The sequence below is a fragment of the Salmo salar genome, chromosome ssa11 (genome assembly GCF_905237065.1).
Source record: "Salmo salar chromosome ssa11, Ssal_v3.1, whole genome shotgun sequence".
Classification (NCBI taxonomy): Eukaryota; Metazoa; Chordata; class Actinopteri; order Salmoniformes; family Salmonidae; genus Salmo; species Salmo salar.
In genome coordinates, this window is record NC_059452.1 from 1,961,746 (window position 1) to 1,982,034 (window position 20,289).

At 42.4% G+C, this 20,289-nt stretch overlaps 1 protein-coding gene across 2 annotated transcripts in view; it reads left to right on the forward strand.

The window, feature by feature from the left end:
• LOC106561882 (MAM domain-containing glycosylphosphatidylinositol anchor protein 1) overlaps window positions 1-20,289 on the forward strand; it is a 471,396-nt gene that overhangs the window by 398,832 nt on the left and 52,275 nt on the right. For both annotated transcript variants that reach the window (XM_014126165.2, XM_014126164.2), the window contains exons 13-16: window positions 461-656; window positions 850-873; window positions 1,958-2,110; window positions 5,173-5,334. In XM_014126165.2, coding sequence (XP_013981640.1) covers window positions 461-656; window positions 850-873; window positions 1,958-2,110; window positions 5,173-5,334 — 535 coding nt within the window. The remainder of the gene's footprint in view (window positions 1-460; window positions 657-849; window positions 874-1,957; window positions 2,111-5,172; window positions 5,335-20,289) is intronic.

The following is a 20,289-nucleotide window of genomic DNA, read 5'->3' on the forward strand; positions in this document are numbered from 1 at the left end:
CTGACCCACTGGGAATGTGATGAAAGAAATAAAAGCTGAAATAAATAATTCTCGCCTTGAATCTATGGATATAGTATGGTAACACACACACACACACACACATTTGTTTTACTATCCTTGTGGGGACCAAACAATTTATTCCCATTCGACATCCTATTTTCCCCTAACCATAACCCTAATTTTATCCCTAAACCTAACCCCTAAGCCTAAAATAGCCTTTTTCCTTGTGTGGACAGGTGATCTCTCGATCTCTCTCTCACTCTCTCGCTCTCTAGTTATTAACATACATTACATTTCCTATATTTTAGAAGGCGTTTCTGTCTCAAAAATAAATGTTGATGAAAATGTATTTTTTCAAATGGCTTTATATTACAGTTCTGCCAGTTGCGCCCACCATCATCTGTTGGGTCCCATTTCTCACCATTCCTCTCTTTTCTATGCCTCTCTCTGTTTCCCCCAGATTAAGCAGAATGACAAGATGAACCAGGTGAACATGTTCTCCAAGCAGATCGACAAGAAGGAGCCCGTGAAGGGCGGCCTCATGTCCTACACCCTGACTGACCTGAAGATCCCCGTCTCCTATGAGATCCGCCTGGCCCCCATCACCACCTACAGCACCGGAGACTATGTCAGTCGCACCATCCAGTACTCAGAGCGTGAGTAGCAACTTGCTTGTGCCTGGAGCCAATGTGGCCACTCTGATGATACTAATATTAATAATAATAATCAATAACTGGCCAAGTAGGCCCTTTTTGTGTTCATTTTGGCATTTATTTAAGTACATTTTTAAATGAGTGCTACAGTTATGTAAAAGGGTATAGTGATAATCTATGTGTATTTCCTTTACAGCCTACATTTACCCAAGACCTTCAGGTAAGAATATCTTTATTTCTTTCTTCCCCCCATTTTCTTTCACTCTTCCTTTTTTCCCCCAGTCCGCCCTCTCTCTGTCTCTCTCATCTCGTCAGGCAATTTGGTTCAATTACGCCTTGCACTGCCGCTCAGGCAGGGGAAGTGGAGAGTGACGCCAAATGAGCACAATTAAAATCACATTTTCTCCAACCACGCAGATTGGAGAACAACAGAAAACAAATTGAGGAAGTCCACGTACGTCGCTGAGTGGGACATGAATCATAATAGATTATGTTCCTATCATAACACCAACGTGAATGGGGTACAGGCTTCATCCCAAATTCCCTATTTAGTGTGTTACATTTGACAAGGGACCTGTTCAAAAAGTAGTGCACTATGTAGGGAATATGGTGCAAATTTGGAATGTACCTACAGTCAACGGCTGACAGTGTGTGGCTAGCGTAATTTGTATGAGTATGTGTTTGTGTGAGCGTGTGTGCGTGTTTAACATGTAGCAATGTTAACGCTTTTGATGTAGAGCATAAATGGAGTGCCTGTGTGTCCAGTTGCATTTGGAGTGCCTAATTGCAATGTATCATAGTCCTTCCATTGACAATGCTTAGTGAATACCACAGCCAGCAGTGGATTTGTGTAATGGGTTGAAATTGATGTGATGGTTGTGGTAGGTAGGAACCTTGTGGATAGTTGGAGGATAGTATTACGTTTTAGTTAGTTTGGGTGATGAAACAAACAGAGAATTGTTACTGGAATGCAAAGAGGTTCTTGAAGTGACTCACTGGTCATTTTAAAACTTCAAACTTTGTCTCTCCTCTCACTCTCCCCACCTGTATAATATTTTATTTTGTCCTTTTTTCATACTCTCTCTCCCTCTTTTTCACCATGTCTTGGTAATGTATCGCAATTTTGCCTCTCTTCTCTCTTTGATCCCTCACTCTTCCCTATTTCCTCTGCCTCTTTTTCCTCTCTTCTTTGTGTCTCTGTCGCTATCAATGTTATTGCTCATCCTCTTCAACCTCTGTGTTCTTGCTCTTTCTATATCCCCTTCTCTCTCACACTCTCTCTGTCTCTATCTCTCTCTCAACAGACCACGTCTGTGGCTTTGAGGACGAACGCATCTGCGGTTTCTCCCAGGACCGGGGTGACAAGTTTGATTGGACTAGACAGAACCACCTGACCCAGAACCCCAAGCGCTCGTCCAATACCGGCCCAGAGATGGACAGGAGTGGAAACAAAGAAGGTATGTTACTGGAATGTACACACATCCCTTTATTAAGCAGTGTTAATTTTGGGAGCTACTTTTTTCGTTAGTTGTAGTTATTATCAGTCGACTTAAACTCTGGACAATTTATTTCTAGTTTTAGTCACAGCCATTTTAGTCACATGACAGTGAGTGCATTTTTTTTTTTTACTTCCATCATGTGCACATTCAGATAGCCTTTTAGGCTTACTATCGCCTCATAAAACTTAGCTGGCAACATTGATATTGGGGCAGATTGATGTAACCAATGCCAGCCATAATTAGTTGGTATTCCAATTCATCCCAAAGGAGTTCAATGGGGTTGAGGTGCAGGCCAGTCAAGTTCTTCCACACCAATCTTGACAAACCATTTCTGTATGGACCTCGCTTTGTGCATGAGGGCATTGTCATGCTGAAACAGGAAAGGGGTTTCCCCAAACTGTTAACACAAAGTTGGAAGCACAGAATCCTCTAGAATGTAATTGTATGCTGTAGCATTAAGATTTCCCTTAACTGGAACTAAAGAACCTAGCCCGAACCATGAAAAACAGCACCAGACCATTATTATTCCTCCACCAAACTTTACAGTTGGCACTATTCATTCGGGCAGGTAGTGTTCTCCTGGCATCCGCCAAACACAGATTTGTCCATCGGACTGTCAGATGGTGAAGTGTGATTCATCACTCCAAAGAACGTGTTTCCACTGCTCCAGAGTCCAACGACAGAAAGCTTTACACCACTCCGGCTGACGCTTGGCATTGTGCATGGTGATCTTAGGCTTGTGTGCGGCTGCTCGGCCATGGAAACCCATTTCACGAAGCTCCCGATGAACAGTTATTGTGCTGATGTTGCTTCCAGAGACAGTTTGGAACTCAGTAGTGAGTGGTACAGACAATTTTTACGCGCTACGAGCTTTAGTGCTCGGCAGTCACACTCTGTGAGTTTGTGTAGCCTACCACTTTGCGGCTGAGCCATTGTTGCTCCTAGATGTTTCCACTTCACAATAACAGCACTTACAGTTGACCCGGGCAGCTCTAGCAGGGCATACATTTGACGAACTGACTTGTAGAAAAGGTGGCATCCTATGACGGTGCCACGTTGACAGTAACTGAGCTCTTCAGTACGGGCCAAATCTTCTGCAAATGTTTAACTATGGAGATTGCATGGCTGCGTGCTCGATTTTGTACACCAGTCAGCAGCGTGTGTGGCTGAAATAGCTGAATCCAATCATTTGAAAGGGTGTATATATAGTGTATACATTTTTTTCACAAAATATTTATATGTACACAGTACCAGTCCAAAGTTTGGACACACCTACCCATTCCAGGGTTTTCCTTTATTTTTATTATTTTTTACATTGTATAATAATAGTGAAGACATCAAAACTATTAAATTAGACATATGGAATAATGTATTAACCAAAAAAGTGTTAAACAAATCAAAATATACTTTATATTTGAGATTCTTCAAAGTAGCCACCCTTTGCCTTGATTACATTTACATAAGTATTCAGACCCTTTATTCAGTACTTTGTTGAATCACCTTTGGCAGCGATTATAGGATCAAGTCTTTTTGGTTATGATGCTACAAGCTTGGCACAACTGTATTTGGGGAGTTTCTCCCATTGTTCATTGCAGATCCTCTCAAGCTCTGTCAGGTTGGATGGGGAGTATCGCTGCACAGCTATTTTCAGGTCTCGCCAGAGATGTTCGATCGGACTTCTCAAGGACATCCGCGACATGTCCCGAAGCCACTCCTGCATTGTATTGGCTGTGTGCATACCGGTCATTAAAAATATTCATGCGAGTAGACCACTTATTGGCCAGCTCATCCTCCTCTAGACCACTGATTGGACAGCTCATCCTCAGGAGTATTATATACTATACTGAACAAAAATATAAATGCAACATGCAAGAATTTCAAAGATTTTACTGAGTTACTGTTCATAAGGAAATCAGTCCATCAAAATAAATTAATTAGGCCCTAATCTATGCATTTCACATGGCTGGGCAGGGGTGCAGCCATGGGTGGGCCTGGGAAGGCATATGCCCACCCACTTGGCAGCCAGGCCCACCCAATGGGGAGCCAGGCCCAGTCAATCAGAATTTGTTTTTCACCACAAAAGGGCTTAATTACAGACATAAATACTCCTCAGCACCTCCTCCCCTCAATCCCGCAGGTGAAGAAGCCGGATGTGGAGGTCCTGGGTTGGTGTGATTACATCTGGTCTGCAGTTGTGAGGCTGGTTGGATGTACTACCAAATGCTCTAAAACAATGTTGGAAGTGGCTTATGGTAGAGAAATGAACAGTCAATCATCTGGCAACAGCTCTGGTGGACATTCCTGTAGTCAGTATGTCAATTGCACTCTCCCTCAAAACTTGAGACATCTGTGGCATTGTGTCGTGTGACAAAACTGCACATTTTAAAGTGGCCATTTATTTTATGGATTATCTTGGCAAAGGAGAAATGCTCACTAAGAGGGATGTAAACAGATTTGCGCACAAACTTTGAGAGAAATACGTTTTTTGCGTGTATGGAACATTTCTGGGATTCTTTATTTCAGATCATGAAACATGGGACCAACACTTTACATGTTGCGTTTATATTTTTGTTCAGTGTACATGAGGAAATAGCAAGCATTTTTTTAATGGTCTGTTTGAGATACAAGGTTTTTGAAGTGTTTTTTCCCCTCCAATTTAAGCTTTGGCCGCAATTACAAGAATAGGACAGAATTAGCAGAATAGTTAACAGAATATGAACTTTTATATGTGAGATTAACACATCATCTACAGACGGTACCACAGATGGCCCCACACACCATAATTAAAACGTCCAGCGATATGATATCTCTGATGCTGCAGTCACAAAGAGGGATGGCGTTTTCTTTGGCGCTTGTGTTGAGTAACATAGATATACATTATTTCATAGCACTTACAACTGTCATACCTATTTGCGGCATGCAGAATTCACCAGGACTTACAAATAAACCCAAATGTAAAATGGGACCAAAACCACTGTCTCTAACCATATGTGTCTCTCCCTCCCCTCTCCCCCTTCTAGGTTACTACATGTACATCGAGGCCTCTCGTCCCCGGGTCGCTGGGGACAATGCCCGTCTCCTGTCCCCTCTCTACAACGTTACTGCTGCCAGAGGCCCCAAGGGCTCCAGTCGTCTCCCCTACTGTGTCTCATTCTTCTACCACATGAAGGGCAAGCACATCGGTGAGTACCTGAGCCACATCAGTTCAGAAGTAAAATAAGTAGCCTTGTCCAAGCCATAATGTTTCTGTAGCGTGAGGCAGCTTGACGTAGAAGTACACCCCCTGACAGGAGGCTAGTATGACAGGGCCTTACTCCCAATCTATGGCATTCCTAGTCCGGGGCCTAATGTTGTTGTTAGCACTATTTTGACATTTTGACATTTGTGAGGTTGTTAGTGTCAGTGTTGAAATGCTATTGTAATATAGGGGTTCAAGCATCAGTGAGGGGTCTGTGTGTTTGAGTGAGTGAGTGAGTGAGTGAGTGAGTGAGGTGAATGAATGAGTGAGTGAGTGGTTGAGTGAATGCTCATCTGTATTTGTGCACGTGTGTGTGTGTCAGCGCTTTCCGCTCTGCCCATGTCGCATCAGGGATAACTGCTCTCAACTGCTCCCCGGCACATCCCCAAGAATGGCACAGCTGGCACACACTACCCTACACTGCTCCCCTCACCAGGTGGCCTTGCCGACCTCACCCCTCCACACACTCCACCTGGCACAGATGATGCCTCAGCCGACTCAGCTTCACACACACGGGCGCGTGCATACACGCACACGCACACACACACACGCCTGCACACGCATGTATATACATACACACAGGCACAACCACACACACAGGCAGACAGACATACATGCTCTTACGCACGTGGCACAAACTAACACACGCACGCACTCACGCACACATGCACACATACACACACACAGGGCAGACTGGCATAGCCCTAGTTGCTGTTTTGAGACCCATGTATGAATGTCTACCTTGCCAGGGAAAAGTTGGCATGCTTACTATATCATTGTCTTACTAGGACTGGACAATAGATGACAATAAGCACAATGACATAGATAGATAGTGGGAAAACTGTCAGAACCACAAGCTTTATCTCTCCTCTGTCAAAAGCCCACCTCCACCACACTCCACTTGTAGAGTGTGTTTCAGATACACCCCATCTGTGTGTGTACGTGCATGTGTTTGTGTGTGTGCGCACGTGTGTGTGTACAGTTTGTCTGTCAGTTTGTGGGTGTGTGTATGTGTTCCTGCATGCGTGTGTGTGTACTCCTCAAGGGCATGGTGGTGGTGGTAAGAGAAGGGGCCAGAGGGGGTGTCGCTGGGTGATTTACGAGAGGGGGTGTGACGCAATCAGTCACTGGGGAAGTGGTTCATCATAGTGTGTGCTATCGGATGGGTTTATCAAGTGTATAGATCTCATGGCACACTTCGTCTACGTCAACAGCCGGGCTCTGGTGATTTATGGGTGTGTGTGTGTGTGTGTGTGTGTGTGTGTGTGTGTGTTTTTTACAATCCTTGTGGAGACCAGAAGTCCTCACAAGGATAGTACAGATGTCGGCTCTTAATATGACCCATTTTGTTGCAGGAGGAAAATAATCCTGCAGCAGTTGTGTCAAATTGGCTTGATGTCCTTTTGGTGGTAGACCATTCTTGATACACACGGAAAACTGCTGAGCGTGAAAAACCCAGCAGCATTGCAGTTCTGGACACACTTGCGCCTGGCACCTACTACCATAACCCGTTCAAAGAAACCTACATATTTTGTCTTGCCCGTACACCATCTGAATGGCACACATACAAAATCTATGTCTCAATTGTCTCAAGGCTTAAAAGGCTTCTTCGACCTGTCTTCTCCCCTTCAGCTACACTGATTGAAGTAGATTTAACAAGTGACATCAATAAGTGATCATAGCTTTCACCTGGATTCACCTGATCAGTCTATGTCATGGAAAGAGCAGTTGTTCCTAATGTTTTGTACAGTCTGTGTATATATGTGACTCACCACCTGGATTCGGTCTTATTTAGCAAAATTTGAAATGGTATTTTTGACATTGGATAAAAGTAGAGACAGAGCTACAAAATGGTTTATCATACACTGTATTTGAGGAACAGTGGGAAAGTATTTCTGATTTGAAAGTTGACCAACTTGTAAACTCACTTTTGAGATAATTGCCTTTGAATGTTTTGGTATCTAGTGAAGAGCTCTTCTTTGTCTACACCCCTTCAGCATCGTTCACACCCTCCTAAGCTTTAGCCCCACCCATCTCGTTTCGCTCTCGGAGCGCACACTTGATGCTCCGGCCGATGATTTGTTTACCTATGGATAACATGCTCTGCTGGCAACAACTTCATTACGCTTTTTTGCAGAAGTTTGCTGACATTGGTCATATTCAACGGGTGTTGTACACACATCATGAAACATTAGCTAACGAGCCAGCCAGCTAATGTTAGCTAGTTAAACAACAATGAACAGAGTGCCAACAATGCCACAGTGCTGGGAGCTAACCAACCAGGTTCAATGTTAGTTAGCTAACATTAGGCTCTAACTAGAAAAGCAAACGGCTCTTGGATACGAATAATAACATAAGCTAGGGAGCCAGCCAGCTAACGTTAGCTAGCTAACAGTACACTTTAGCTCAAGACATGTAGCTAGCTAGGTAAACAATGTTTAAGATCACACACGTCACACAACATTAGCTAACGAGCCAGTTAGCTAGTTAAACAACAATGAACACAGTGCCGAATCATGTCGTTACTACCCTGCATGAATACGGCTCAGGGATATGAATAATAACATCAGCTAGGGAGCCAGCCAGCTAACGTTAGCTAGCTAGCTAACAGTACACTTTAGCTTGAAATAAAACCACTTTCTGTCAACTTTCTTGAAACGTGTAATATCTGAAAATGTTGCTAGCTAAAGGTAGACATTATTACCTGTATACATCATCATGCATGATGAACGCGTCTCCCTGTCAGGAATGCCATACCAAGATTGCCATTAGTTTGAAGAATTAATCCGGAGACAGGTGGTTTCTCCATCTCTTTAGCTATCATACTCTAATTCCACTGATTTCAAAACTTGATCCTCCAGAAAGTGGAGAGCTACACTTATGCAGCTCCACTACACAATACATTTTCAAAAAAGCCGCCTTCGACAGGATTACCAACACAGACTGACGAGCTCAAATAGACTGAAGCCTTCTAAATGGTACACCAATCCGAATTCCTCTCTCAGTATGTCCAGCCCACTCATTATCTCAGCCAATCCTGGCTAGTGGGAAGATTGCTCACTTTTTCTGTGGCTTAACCTCTTGACGGTCGCCTAGGATAGGGGGCGCTACAGCGATTTTTGAAAAACATTCGTGCCCATTTTAAACGGCCTCCTACTCAAACTCAGAAGCTAGGATATGCATATAATTAATACTTGTGGATAGAAAACACCCTAAAGTTTCTAAAACTGTTTGAATGGTGTCTGTGAGTATAACAGAACTCATATGGCAGTCAAAACCCCGAGACAGATCGTAACAGGAAGTGGAATTCTGAATTGCGGACTCAACTTCATCACTTTGCCTATAAATCACACCGTGAGCAATGGTTCATTGAGCACTTCCTATTGCTTCCACTAGATGTCCCCAGTCTTTACAAAGTGGTTTGAGCCTTCTACTGTGAAAACTGACACAATGACAGTCTGTGGAACGTGGTCACATGACATGCCATCACCATTATGATGCCGGCGCCCCTGGCTACCCTCCCCTTTCGAAACATTTTGAAAGACAATGCAACCGTCCCCCTTGAATGTTATTGGAGCTCTGGTTGAAAAAGGCCCTAAAGATTTATGTTATACAACGTTTGACATGTTTGAACGAACCTAAATTTAAAAAAATGCATTTTGTTGAGAGAGAAGTCCCGCGGCCGACGGTACATTTGGAGCAGCCTTCAAAACGCGCTAACAAGAACAAGCTATTGGGACATAAAGGATTAACTTTTTCGAACGAAAATACATTTGTTGTGGACCTGGGATTCCTGGAAGTGCCTTCTGATGAAGATAATCAAAGGTAAGGGATTATTGACAATAGTATACAAGACTAGATTTGATATGCGATTGTTCCAAGATGGCGCTGACCTGTATTGCTAGCCTATTTTTCTGAGTATCGCATCCCCTTTTATCGCAAAGTGTGATTACCCAGTAAAGTTATTTTTAAATCTGGCATTGCAGGTGCTTTCAAGAGATGCTAATCTATAAATCTTAGAATGACAATATTACATTTTAAAAATGTTTTCAAATAGTAATTTAGTAAATTGTAGCGCTGTTTCACCGGACGCATTTGAGGGAAAATACTTAGTCAACGTCATGCGCCGATGTAAAATGCTGTTTTTATATATAAATATGAACTTTATCGAACAAAAGAATGCATGTATTGTGTAACATGATGTCCTAGGAGTGTCACCTGATGAAGATTGTCAAAGGTTAGTGCTGCATTTAGCTGTTTTTTGGTTATTTGTGATGCATGTGGTTGGTCGGAAAATGGCTATGTGGCTACTTTTACGATATACTCCTCTAACATAATCTAATGTTTTGCTTTTGCTGTAAAGCCTTTTTGAAATCGGACAACGTGGTTCGATTCAGGAGAGGTGTATCTATAAAATGATATAACATAGTCCTATATTTGAAAAAAATAATAAAAAAATTGTTATGCTAATGGTGATAGGATTTTGGTTAACGCGCACGACGCATTTCGTGACAAAAAAATTCTAAATATTCCAATACTGTACTTCGAAGCATGTCAACCGCTGATTAAAATACATTTTAATGAAATTTTTCTCGTAAAAAAGCGATAAAATTTCCGACCGGGAAAGCGTGTTTAGGTTCAAAGTGAGAGAAAATAAAACATGGGGTCGACTAGTGCACGCGCCTCCGTCCCATTGTCCTCTGATAGAGCACTTACCAAAAGCGCTAATGTTTTTCAGCCATTGGCTGGAATTACATCATTCAGCTTTTTCCCGCCTTCTGAGAGCCTATGGGAGCCGTAGGAAGTGTCACATTACAGCAAAGATCCTCAGTTTTCATTAAAGAGAGCCAAGAAGAACAAGAACTTGTCAGACAGGTCACTTCCTGTAAGGAATCTTCTCAGGTTTTTGCCTGCCATATGAGTTCTGTTATACTCACAGACACCATTCAAACAGTTTTAGAAACTTTAGGGTGTTTTCTATCCAAAGCCAATAATTATATGCATATTCTAGTTTCTGGGCAGTAGTAATAACCAGATTAAATCGGGTACATTTTTTATCCGGCCGTGCAAATACTACCCCCAACAGGTTAAACAAATCAGAATGTAGTTTATATTCTTTGAAGTAGCCACCCTTTGCCTTGATGACACCTTTGTACACTCTTGGCATTCTCTCAACAAGCTTCACCTGGAATGCTTTTCCAACAGCCATGAAGCAGCACTCCATCAGTCTCCCTTACACAGCCTGGATGTGTGTTGGGTCATTGTCCTGTTGAAAAACAAATGACAGTCCCACTAAGCACAATCCAGAATGGATGGCGTATCACTGCAGAATGCAGTGGTAGCCAATCTGGTTAAGTGTGCCTTGAATTCTAAATAAATCCCCCGACAAGGTCACCAGCAAAACACCCCCATTCCATCACACCTCCTCCTCCATGCTTCACGGTAGGAACCACACATGCGGAGATCATCCGTTCACATACTCTGCGTCTCACAAAGACACGGTGGTTGGAACCAAAAATCTCAAATTTGGACTCATCAGACCAAAGGACAGATTTCCACCGGTCTAAAGTCCATTGCTTGTATTTCTTGGCCATTAGCAAGTATCTTCTTGTTTTTGGTGTCCTTTAGTAGTGGTTTCTTTGCAGCAATTCGACCATGAAAATGATGGCCTGATTTACGCAGTCTCGTCTGAACAGTTGATGTTGAGATGTGTCTGTTACTTGAACCCTGTGAAGCATTTATTTGGGCTGCAATGTGATGTGCAGTTAACTCTATTGAATTAATCTTCTGCAGCAGAGGTAACTCTGGGTCTTCCTTTCCTGCGGCGGTCCACACGAGAGCCAGTTTCATCATAGCGCTTGATGGTTTTTGCCACTGCACTTGAAGAAACTTTCAAAGTCATTGACATTTTCTGTATTGACTGACTTTCATGTCTTAATGATGGACTGTCATTTCTCTTTGCTTATTTGAGCTGTTCTTGCCATAATATGGACTCAGTCTTTTACCAAATAGGGCTATCTTCTGTATAGCATCCCTTCCCTGTTCAAACGCATTAAGAAGGACAGAAATAGCACAAATTTACTTTTAACAAGGCACACCTATTAATTGAAATGCATTCCAGACGACTACGTCATGAAACTGGTTGAGAGAATGCCAACAGTGTGCAAAGCTGTCATCAAGGCAAAGGGTGGCTACTTTGAAGAATCTGAAATATAAAATATATTTTGATTTGTTTAACACTTTTTTGGTTACTACGTGATATATAGGTTATTTCATAGTTTTAATGTCTTCACAATTTTTCTACAATGTAGAAAATTGTAAAAATTAAGAAAAACCCTTGACTGAGTAAGTGTGTCCAAACTTATGACTGGTACTGTAGATATTGTGGAGCACGTGATTGCCTACTTATCATTTAAAATATATATATATATTTTTTCATGGTTTTTACATTGGAAGGTAATTATACAACATTGTTATGCAACATTATAATACAGCATGACACAGCAATATAAGTAACAATACACGATAATGACAAATGGCAACAGAAATAGTGTAGTTATTAGTATTTATTTAATATTATCAGCTGATTTTCCAGAGGGATGCGAAAGACCACAAACCCATTTAAGCCAATATGGAGTAAACTGGAAAAATTCCCTGATCTCTTTTAACAAGACAATCGAGCAAGCTCCTAGAAAATATACAAATAATCAACGTGTAGCCTACTCATTAACTATCACTTTAGGTGGCTCGGAGAGCAAGGCATGAAGTGGCACAAACTGCTTGGTGTTCTGCACAAGCAGAGGGCCTGTGCAACTTCTCCCCTGACATCCTAGTCATCCACCTCTATGGAAACGACTTGCGATACTCAAAGGGGATGGCACTGGTGCAGCAGATGCGTATATTTAGAGGTGGTCATCCGAACGTTTCCTGGGACAACATTGGTCTTCTCTGATATCGCAAGGCAGAGGAGCTGGATGTTCCAGTGTGACCAAAAGATAAACAAGTGCATAGAAAGGGCCCTGTGCTACATCAATCAGCTGGTGTCTGCATTTCAGGGAACACAATCCGCCACCCTGCCACTAAGCAGTGTGTCCCTGGGATGTACCATAGGGGTGGAGTGTATCTGACAGATGAGGGCAATGAGTTGAGAGTTGGTCTCTAGAGTCTCCACCATTCTCTCCTCCATAGTAGCAAGAGGTAGAAGGATGCAATTGTGGCCTGCAATTCGGGGCGTTCCTGCATGTGGGCATTCCTGCATCGGCAGGAACCCCTCTTTGTACTTCTATAAGCTTGGATTCTGGTACATAGGTGGGAGTGGTAATGCACCATAACGTTGGATGCCACCTGCCGATAAACCCCCTAGTAGCTAGCTATCTAGGACAATGGTAGACAGTGTCCTTCGCCCCTGCCTGTCGGGCATTGTTTTCCCGCTATTCTGTTAATGACGGAGAGGGCAGGTTTTCGGCAGGCGTTAGGACTCTGGTACACAGCCGGCGGGATAGTAGCTAAAAACTCAGATAAGACTTTTATTTCTCTTTTCTTTTGACATTTTAATCGCATAGACAATCACACCTCTCTTCCAGTTCCACAGTCCTGAAAGTTTTGGCCTAGGTCTCTCTCTCTCTACCCCTCTCCCTCCCTCGTCTCTCATCTCTTTCTTTCAATTCAATTCAAGGGGCTTTATTGGCATGGGAAACATATGTTTACATTGCCAAAGCAAGTGAAATAGATAATAAACAAAAGTTTAAAAGACAATAAAAAATGTACAGTAAACATTACACTCACAAATAAACATTTCAAATGTCATATTATGTCTATATACAGTGTTGTAATGATATGCAAATAGTTAAAGTAAAAAAGGGAAAATAAATAAACATAAATATAGGTTGTATTTACAATGGTTTTTGTTCTTCCCTGGTTGCCTTTTTCTTGCATCAACAGATCAAAAATCTGGCTGCTGTGATTGCACACTGTGGTATTTCACCCAATCGAGTTTATCAAAACTGGATTTGTTTTCAAATTCTTTGTGAGTCTGTGTAATCTGAGGGAAATATGTGTCTCTAATATGGCCATACATTTGGCAGGAGGTTAAGATGTGCAGCTCAGTTTCCACCTCATTTCGTGGGCAGTGTGGACATAGCCTGTCTTCTCTTGAGAGCCAGATCTGCCTACAACAACCTTTCTCAATAGCAAGGCTAAGCTCACTGAGTCTGTACATAGTCAAAGCTTTCCTTATTTTTGGGTCAGTCACAGTGGTCAGGTATTCTTCCACCGTGTACTCTCTGTTTAGGACTAAATAGCATTCTAGTTTGCTCAGTTTTTTAAATTTAATTCTTTCCAATGTGTCAAGTAATTATCTTTTTGTTTTCTCATGATTTGGTTGGGTCTAATTGTGTTGCTGTCCTAGGGCTCGGTGGGGTCTGTTTGTGTTTAGGACCAGCATGCTTAGGGGACTCTTCTCCAGGTTCATCTCTCTGTAGGTAATGGCTTTGTTACGGAGCGTTTGGGAATCGCTTCCTTTTAGGTGGTTGCAGAATTTAACAGCTCTTTTCTGGATTTTGATAATTAGCGGGTATTGACCCAATTCTGCTCTGCATGCATTATTTGGTATTTTACGTTGTACACAGGATATTTTTGCAGAATTCATGTCACGTCTACTCCTGCTCCTCCCATCCAACATCACCGGTTTACTAACCACCGGTCCTGGCAACCATCATTACACGTACCTGGCATTAATCATTACGGGCACCTGCACATCATCATGAGGCACACCTGGACTCCATTACCTCACTCATTACCTACCCTTTATCTGACACTCCCTTAGGTTCATTCCCCAGGCAGTATTGCTTCTGGTTCATGTTAAAACGCTACGCTGATGTTGTATTGTGTTTTGTTGTGTTAAACTTACCACCTGCTTCTCGACTCCCAGTGTCTACGTTACAATTCTGCATGCAGTTTCAATTTGGTGTTTGTCCCATTTAGTGAATTATTGGTTGGTTCGCGGACCCCAGACCTCACAACCATTATATAACTGATTCAAGTATTCTTAGCAAGATCCTAATTGGTGTGCCAGATTATATGTTCCTTTTGATGGCATAGAAGGCCATTCTTGCCTTGTCTCTCAGATCGTTCACATCTATGTGGACGTTTCCTGTGGCACTGATGGTTAGGCCGAGGTGAGTATCATTTTTGTATGCTTTAGGGCAGGTATTCCCAAACTGGGGTACGCATACCCCTGGGGGTATGCCAAGGGAATGCCTGCTAGCTTAAAAGATGCTGTGGACACTACAGTGAAAATGGTTAACTTTGTTAAAGCAAGGCCCATGAACTTTTGTGTATTTTCTGTATTATGCAATCATATGGGCAGCGACCATGTAACAGTTTTACAACATACAGAAGTGCGCTGGATATCAAGGAGCAAAGTATTGTTAGCAATTTATGTTATTCTTCAATAACACAAACTCCAAAGCAAATCAGGGGGAGGAAAATGGATTTATTCAGAGAGGACAAATCAAGATGTTATTCTGGAAGGTAAATGTTCAGTCTTCCCTGTCTTCAGCTGTTCCCCACCGAAAAGAGGAACGGGATTCCATTTATAACCCCCCACCCCAGCCTGGGGTTGACCAATGGCCAAATAAGAAGTATCCTACTCTCAACTCAATGTACAGACCAATGAAAACGTGGCACACGTAGCATACGTCGCTCTGAAATCAGGAGTGACATTCTACAGATTCTGAACAGATGTTGAACTGAAATCCAACTCCTATTTACATTGACAATTCCCTAGTGATCATTAATTCTAGTACTCTCGTCCTCTCGAACTCTGCATTGTGTATTTATGTTCAAAAATATTCTTACAGTATTGACAGGTTTTTTTAATTGAGAGACGAGCTTAAAGTTTCAGCACAGCTGAAAACGGTTGTGCCCATTAAAGAAGCAATAAAACTGGCCTTCTTTAGACTAGTTGAGTATCTGGAGCATCAGCGGGTTCGATTACAAGCTTAAAATGGCCAGAAACAAAGACATTCTTCTGAAACTCGTCATTCTATTTTTGTTCTGAGAAATGAAGGCTATTCTATGCGAGAAATTGCCAAGAAACTGAAGATCTCGTACAATGCTGTGCACTACTCCCTTCACAGAACAGTGCAAACTGTCTCTAACCAGAATAGAAAGAGGAGTGGGAGGCCCCGGTGCACAACTGAGCAAGAGGACAAGTACATTAGAGTGTGTAGTTTGAGAAACAGACACCTCACAAGTCCTCAACTGGCAGCTTCATTGGATAGTACCCGCAAACCACCAGTCTCAACGTCAACAATGAAGAGGCGTCTCCGGGATGCTGGCCTTCTTAGTCTGCAAAAGGTACATGGATTGGACTGCTGAGGACTGGGGTAAAGTCATTTTCTCTGATGAATCCCCTTTCCGATTGTTTGGGGCATCCGGGAAAAAAGCTTGTCCGAAGAAGACAAGGTGAGCAATACCATCAGTCCTGTGTCATGCTAACAGTAAAGCATCCTGAGACCATTCATGTGTGGGGTTGCTTCTCAGCCAAGGGAGTGGGCTCACTCACAATTTTGCCTAAGAACACAGCCATGAATAAAGAATGGTACCAACACATCCTCCGAGAACAACTTCTCCCAACCATCCAGGAACAGTTTGGTGACGAACAATGCCTTTTCCAGCGTGATGGAGCACCTTGCCATAAGGCAAAAGTGATAACTAAGTGGCTCGGGGAACAAAATATCGATATTTTGGGTCCATGGCCTGGAAACTCCACAGACCTTAATCCCATTGAGAACTTGTGGTCAATCCTCAAGAGGCGGGTGGACAAACAAAAACCCACAAATTCTGACAAACTCCAAGCATTGATTATGCAAGAATGGGCTGCCATCAGTCAGGATGTGGCCCAGAAGTTAATTGACAGCATGCCAGGGCAGATTGCAGAGGTCTTGAAAAAGAAGGGTCAACACTGCAATTATTGACTCTTTGCATCAACTTCATGTAATTGTCAATAAAAGCCTTTTACACTTATGAAATGCTTGTAATTATACTTCAGTATTCCATGGTAACATTTGACAAAAATATCTAAAGACACTGATGCAGCAAACTTTGTGGAATTTAATATTTGTGTCATTCTCAACTTTTGGCCACAACTGTATACAATACTACTGCCAAGGGATGAGCTGAAGGAGTACCTACCATAGGAGTCTCCTCAAAGCCTACCATTGACTATGTACAGACCCAGTGTGCCACAGAGCTGCTGGAGTTGTGACCCATTTTGTTGGTTGTTTTGTCATAGTTTTGTCTAGGGGTGCATATTTCGGAGGGAATAGTGTCACCTCCAGGTAGACGTTTGTACTTCCATCTCTCCCTCCCTCCCTCCCACTCCCTCTTTCTTTCATTCTCTCTGCCTCCCACTCCCTCTATCTCTTTCTGCTGGATGCCGGACCAGACACACTTCTGAAAGATCCTCCCTCCAATCCGAGGCATTAGCGACTCACTTCTTAAAGCTCTACCTTATTTAAAGTAATTCTTTATTAATAAGGGCTGACTCTTTAAGTTGGACTGCCTCGACCCCAGAAGCCAAGGAAGATCAGGTGGTGAAAATGAAAGCGGAGAGACAATAGTCCATTAATCTGGGTCTTTAATTTGAAGGGGATTCCCCTAGAGGGAAAGGAATTTTCATTGGGTTCGGATGGACCAACGGAGGGTGTCTGGCTTTTTTCGTGGTTCGTGGTTGGAGTCCGTGCCTGTCTTAAAATCAAGAAGTGTGACTTTGCACATTAATAAGTGTGATGCAACATACACATTTGTCAACCTTGACCTATCCTGGCATGACGGGCGGATAAATGTTCGATTGACAGTTCCATTAGAATTGAGCCACGCCATCTCAGTAATTATTGTGGTAAAATATAGTGGTTACGTTACGATTCTCTACCTCTCTCCCAAAGTGTGCAATCGTACACTCCCCCTCATGGATTTAAAAGGAATGGACAAATCCAAGGACCAGTAAGGACTATTCCAATGCTTTTAAATGCATGAGGGGGAGTGAGCGAGTGCACACTTCTGGAGAAGGGTGGAGAATTGTAATTCAGCCAGTGAGTCCCTGCAGTTCTCTTCTGCACTCACTCACTAATTCATTCACACACTCACACTCTCTCTCTGTCTTTCCCTCCCTCACTCTCCCTCTTCCTCATAATTACCCATAAGCCCTGTTTCAGTGTCTTTAGGCTCGGCGGCAGCATTAAACAACATTTAATGAGCTTTGGTTTCCATTAAACAATATTTTGAAGTGTCCCGGTTTGCCGAGAGAGAGAGCTGCAGGGCTGCCGAGGAATCATCACTTTGTTTATCACCTTCTATTAATCACCCCTTCTAACACAGATGGAGGGAGAGGGAGGGATAGAAAGAGAAAGAGAGAGAGAAAGGGATAGGGGGAAGGAGAGAAAAGAGGAAACAAGAAAGAAAGAAAGAAAGAAAGAAAGAAAGAAAGAAAGAAAGAAAGAAAGAAAGAAAGAAAGAAAGAAAGAAAGAAAGAAAGAAAGAAAGAAAGAAAGAAAGAAAGAAAGAAAGAAAGAGAGGGGGTAGAAAGAAGAGAGAAGGAGGGGGAGGGAGAGTGAAGTGAGAGACAAACTGGAAAAGGAATTAAAGAGAGAAACATGAGAATGAGGCAAAGAAAAGGGAGAAGGAGAGACAAACAGGAGAGTGAATTGTGGAGAGAGAAGAATGAGACAAAGAAAGAGGGAGAAGGAAAGAACTAGTAGAGAAAAAGTGACAGAGAGAAAGGGAGTAAGTGAGAGAGAGCCTAAAGGCTTCTGCATGCTTGCCAGACAAAACAGTTCAGAACAGTTCATGCATATATTATGATGACATTTTGACTTTTTTGTTAGTTTTGGACTTCGACAAGGTGTTTTTCAGCTGTCTGTGGCAGCTTTCTTTTCCCGAGCCATGTCTACGCCCCCTCATCAGTGATTGGTCAACAGTAGGGATTCCTCAATCAAGAGCCTGTTGTCATTCAATGAGAGATGACTCGTCCTCATGCACATTTTTATACTTGAGAAATACTGCACCAAACATCTAAGATCTCCTCTGCAAAAATGCGTAAATTAATTATAGATTTCTTGAGTTACCTTAGATTCATTCTGACTTTTTAAGAGGAAGTGTACATTGGCTACGGCGTCTCAAAAAGTACAAACAATACTATTGCCACTTTTTACTAAATTTTCAAGCGAATGTCTTTTAAGGGACTATGCGAGCACAGTAGCCAAACTGTGACACCACCACTGACACCCACACATCCTCCTTCTCTCCTCCCCTCCCTCCTCCTCGGGAGCAGATTGTTGCGTTCCTCCAAGAGTTGTCAACACAACACTATTAAGAGTCATACAATTTGTTATCTAGCACTTCAGTCCCTGAGAAATGGGTTTCCTACGGATCAAATGCAGCATCGTTGTTTTTATCAATTAGGGCGTTGTACGCGGCTCGACAAACAGGCCTCGTGTGATGTCATATTCCCGCTACTTGAAGGACACAGTGGATATTAATAGAATAGAGTAGCGATGATAATGTATATGGCCATCTCTTATGCTGTCATATATTATGGAAATACCGTGACGAAGGTTGAATAGGAGTGGGAGATTGGCAGAGTGTGTGTGGCACAGCACTTGCATTTTTAACCTCTCTTGCCATGCTTTCAGAGTGAATGGGAGAATTGGGGTCTGGCAACGCAAGCCTATTAGTCCATTGGCAACTTGCCTTTTGGGAACTGTTTTCGCTTGTTATAATACTATCTTTTGACCTGCAGCCTTTGAACTTATTAACAAGGCCAGTGAAAAATAAGCCTCCAAAATTTGTCAGACGTTTTCAGACGTACAGATGAATGATCTTAATTTGATCACTCCTTTGTTAATGAGAATTTTCTTGCACTGCAGGAAATGCAAACTTGTAGTGTATTTAAGGTTAAAAAGGCTTCTAAAACTTGTAATTTCCACTTTAAGGTGGAAATCCAATCTTCTTTTCACCCCATTTAACACCTGATTTACTTAACAAAGGCGCATCTCAATAAGTGGTCCAGATATGTCAAGTGGGGGGTGGGACTTTCCTCTTTTATTCTCTATTTCTCCTTAAGCAAGGGGGGATGCCAATGACATCATGGACTGAAGTTGAAGTTTCCAGGTGTGTCTAAAGTAAACACTATTTTGCGCAAAACCTTTTTTTTTTACCTTTAGTGTGTGTACTTTACTGTATTTATACTTGGGATATCACTTTTCAACAGTAAAAGTTCAAAATCGCTGGAGGACATCTTTAACATTTCAGACAGATTTGCCCTAATTTACAATGTATCAAGACCTACAGAAAAATGTCCATTTAATTATAATCCACATAATAATTCACATTTCCTCTTGTTCCATGATTATTTTCCTGTTGTAACAAACTGGCTCAAATTAAGATTCTACATCTCCAGTAGTTTTACAGTTAAGCGCTCAGACTTGGAGCAGTAATTAGCAATCAAGGCCAGGATTCAATCCGGACCCTGGAAGATCTACATTGTAGCACAGTGAACGTTTAAAGGTAATTTCCGATTGAGCCGACATCTGCAGTGTTTACTTTGAATGCGATCTCCGCGCCCGCTATAACATTGCCTTTCAATGATGCATAGCAGAAATGTCATCCCGGCCCAAGTTGTTGAAATCACCCCCTGTGGGCATATCCTTCAAACGGCTTGCATGATGGCAGTTTTGTTGTTAGCCAATGTCAAAGCCTACTAGTAAGACCTGCCCTCCCCCAATCAGCTGTTGTGCGATTCCGTAGCTGAAATTTTCATAATATTGGGACATTTTCAATGATGGTCGCTAGCTCACTCGCTGCTGACAGTTAAGTCGTTGTATGTCTCCTCGTGTCT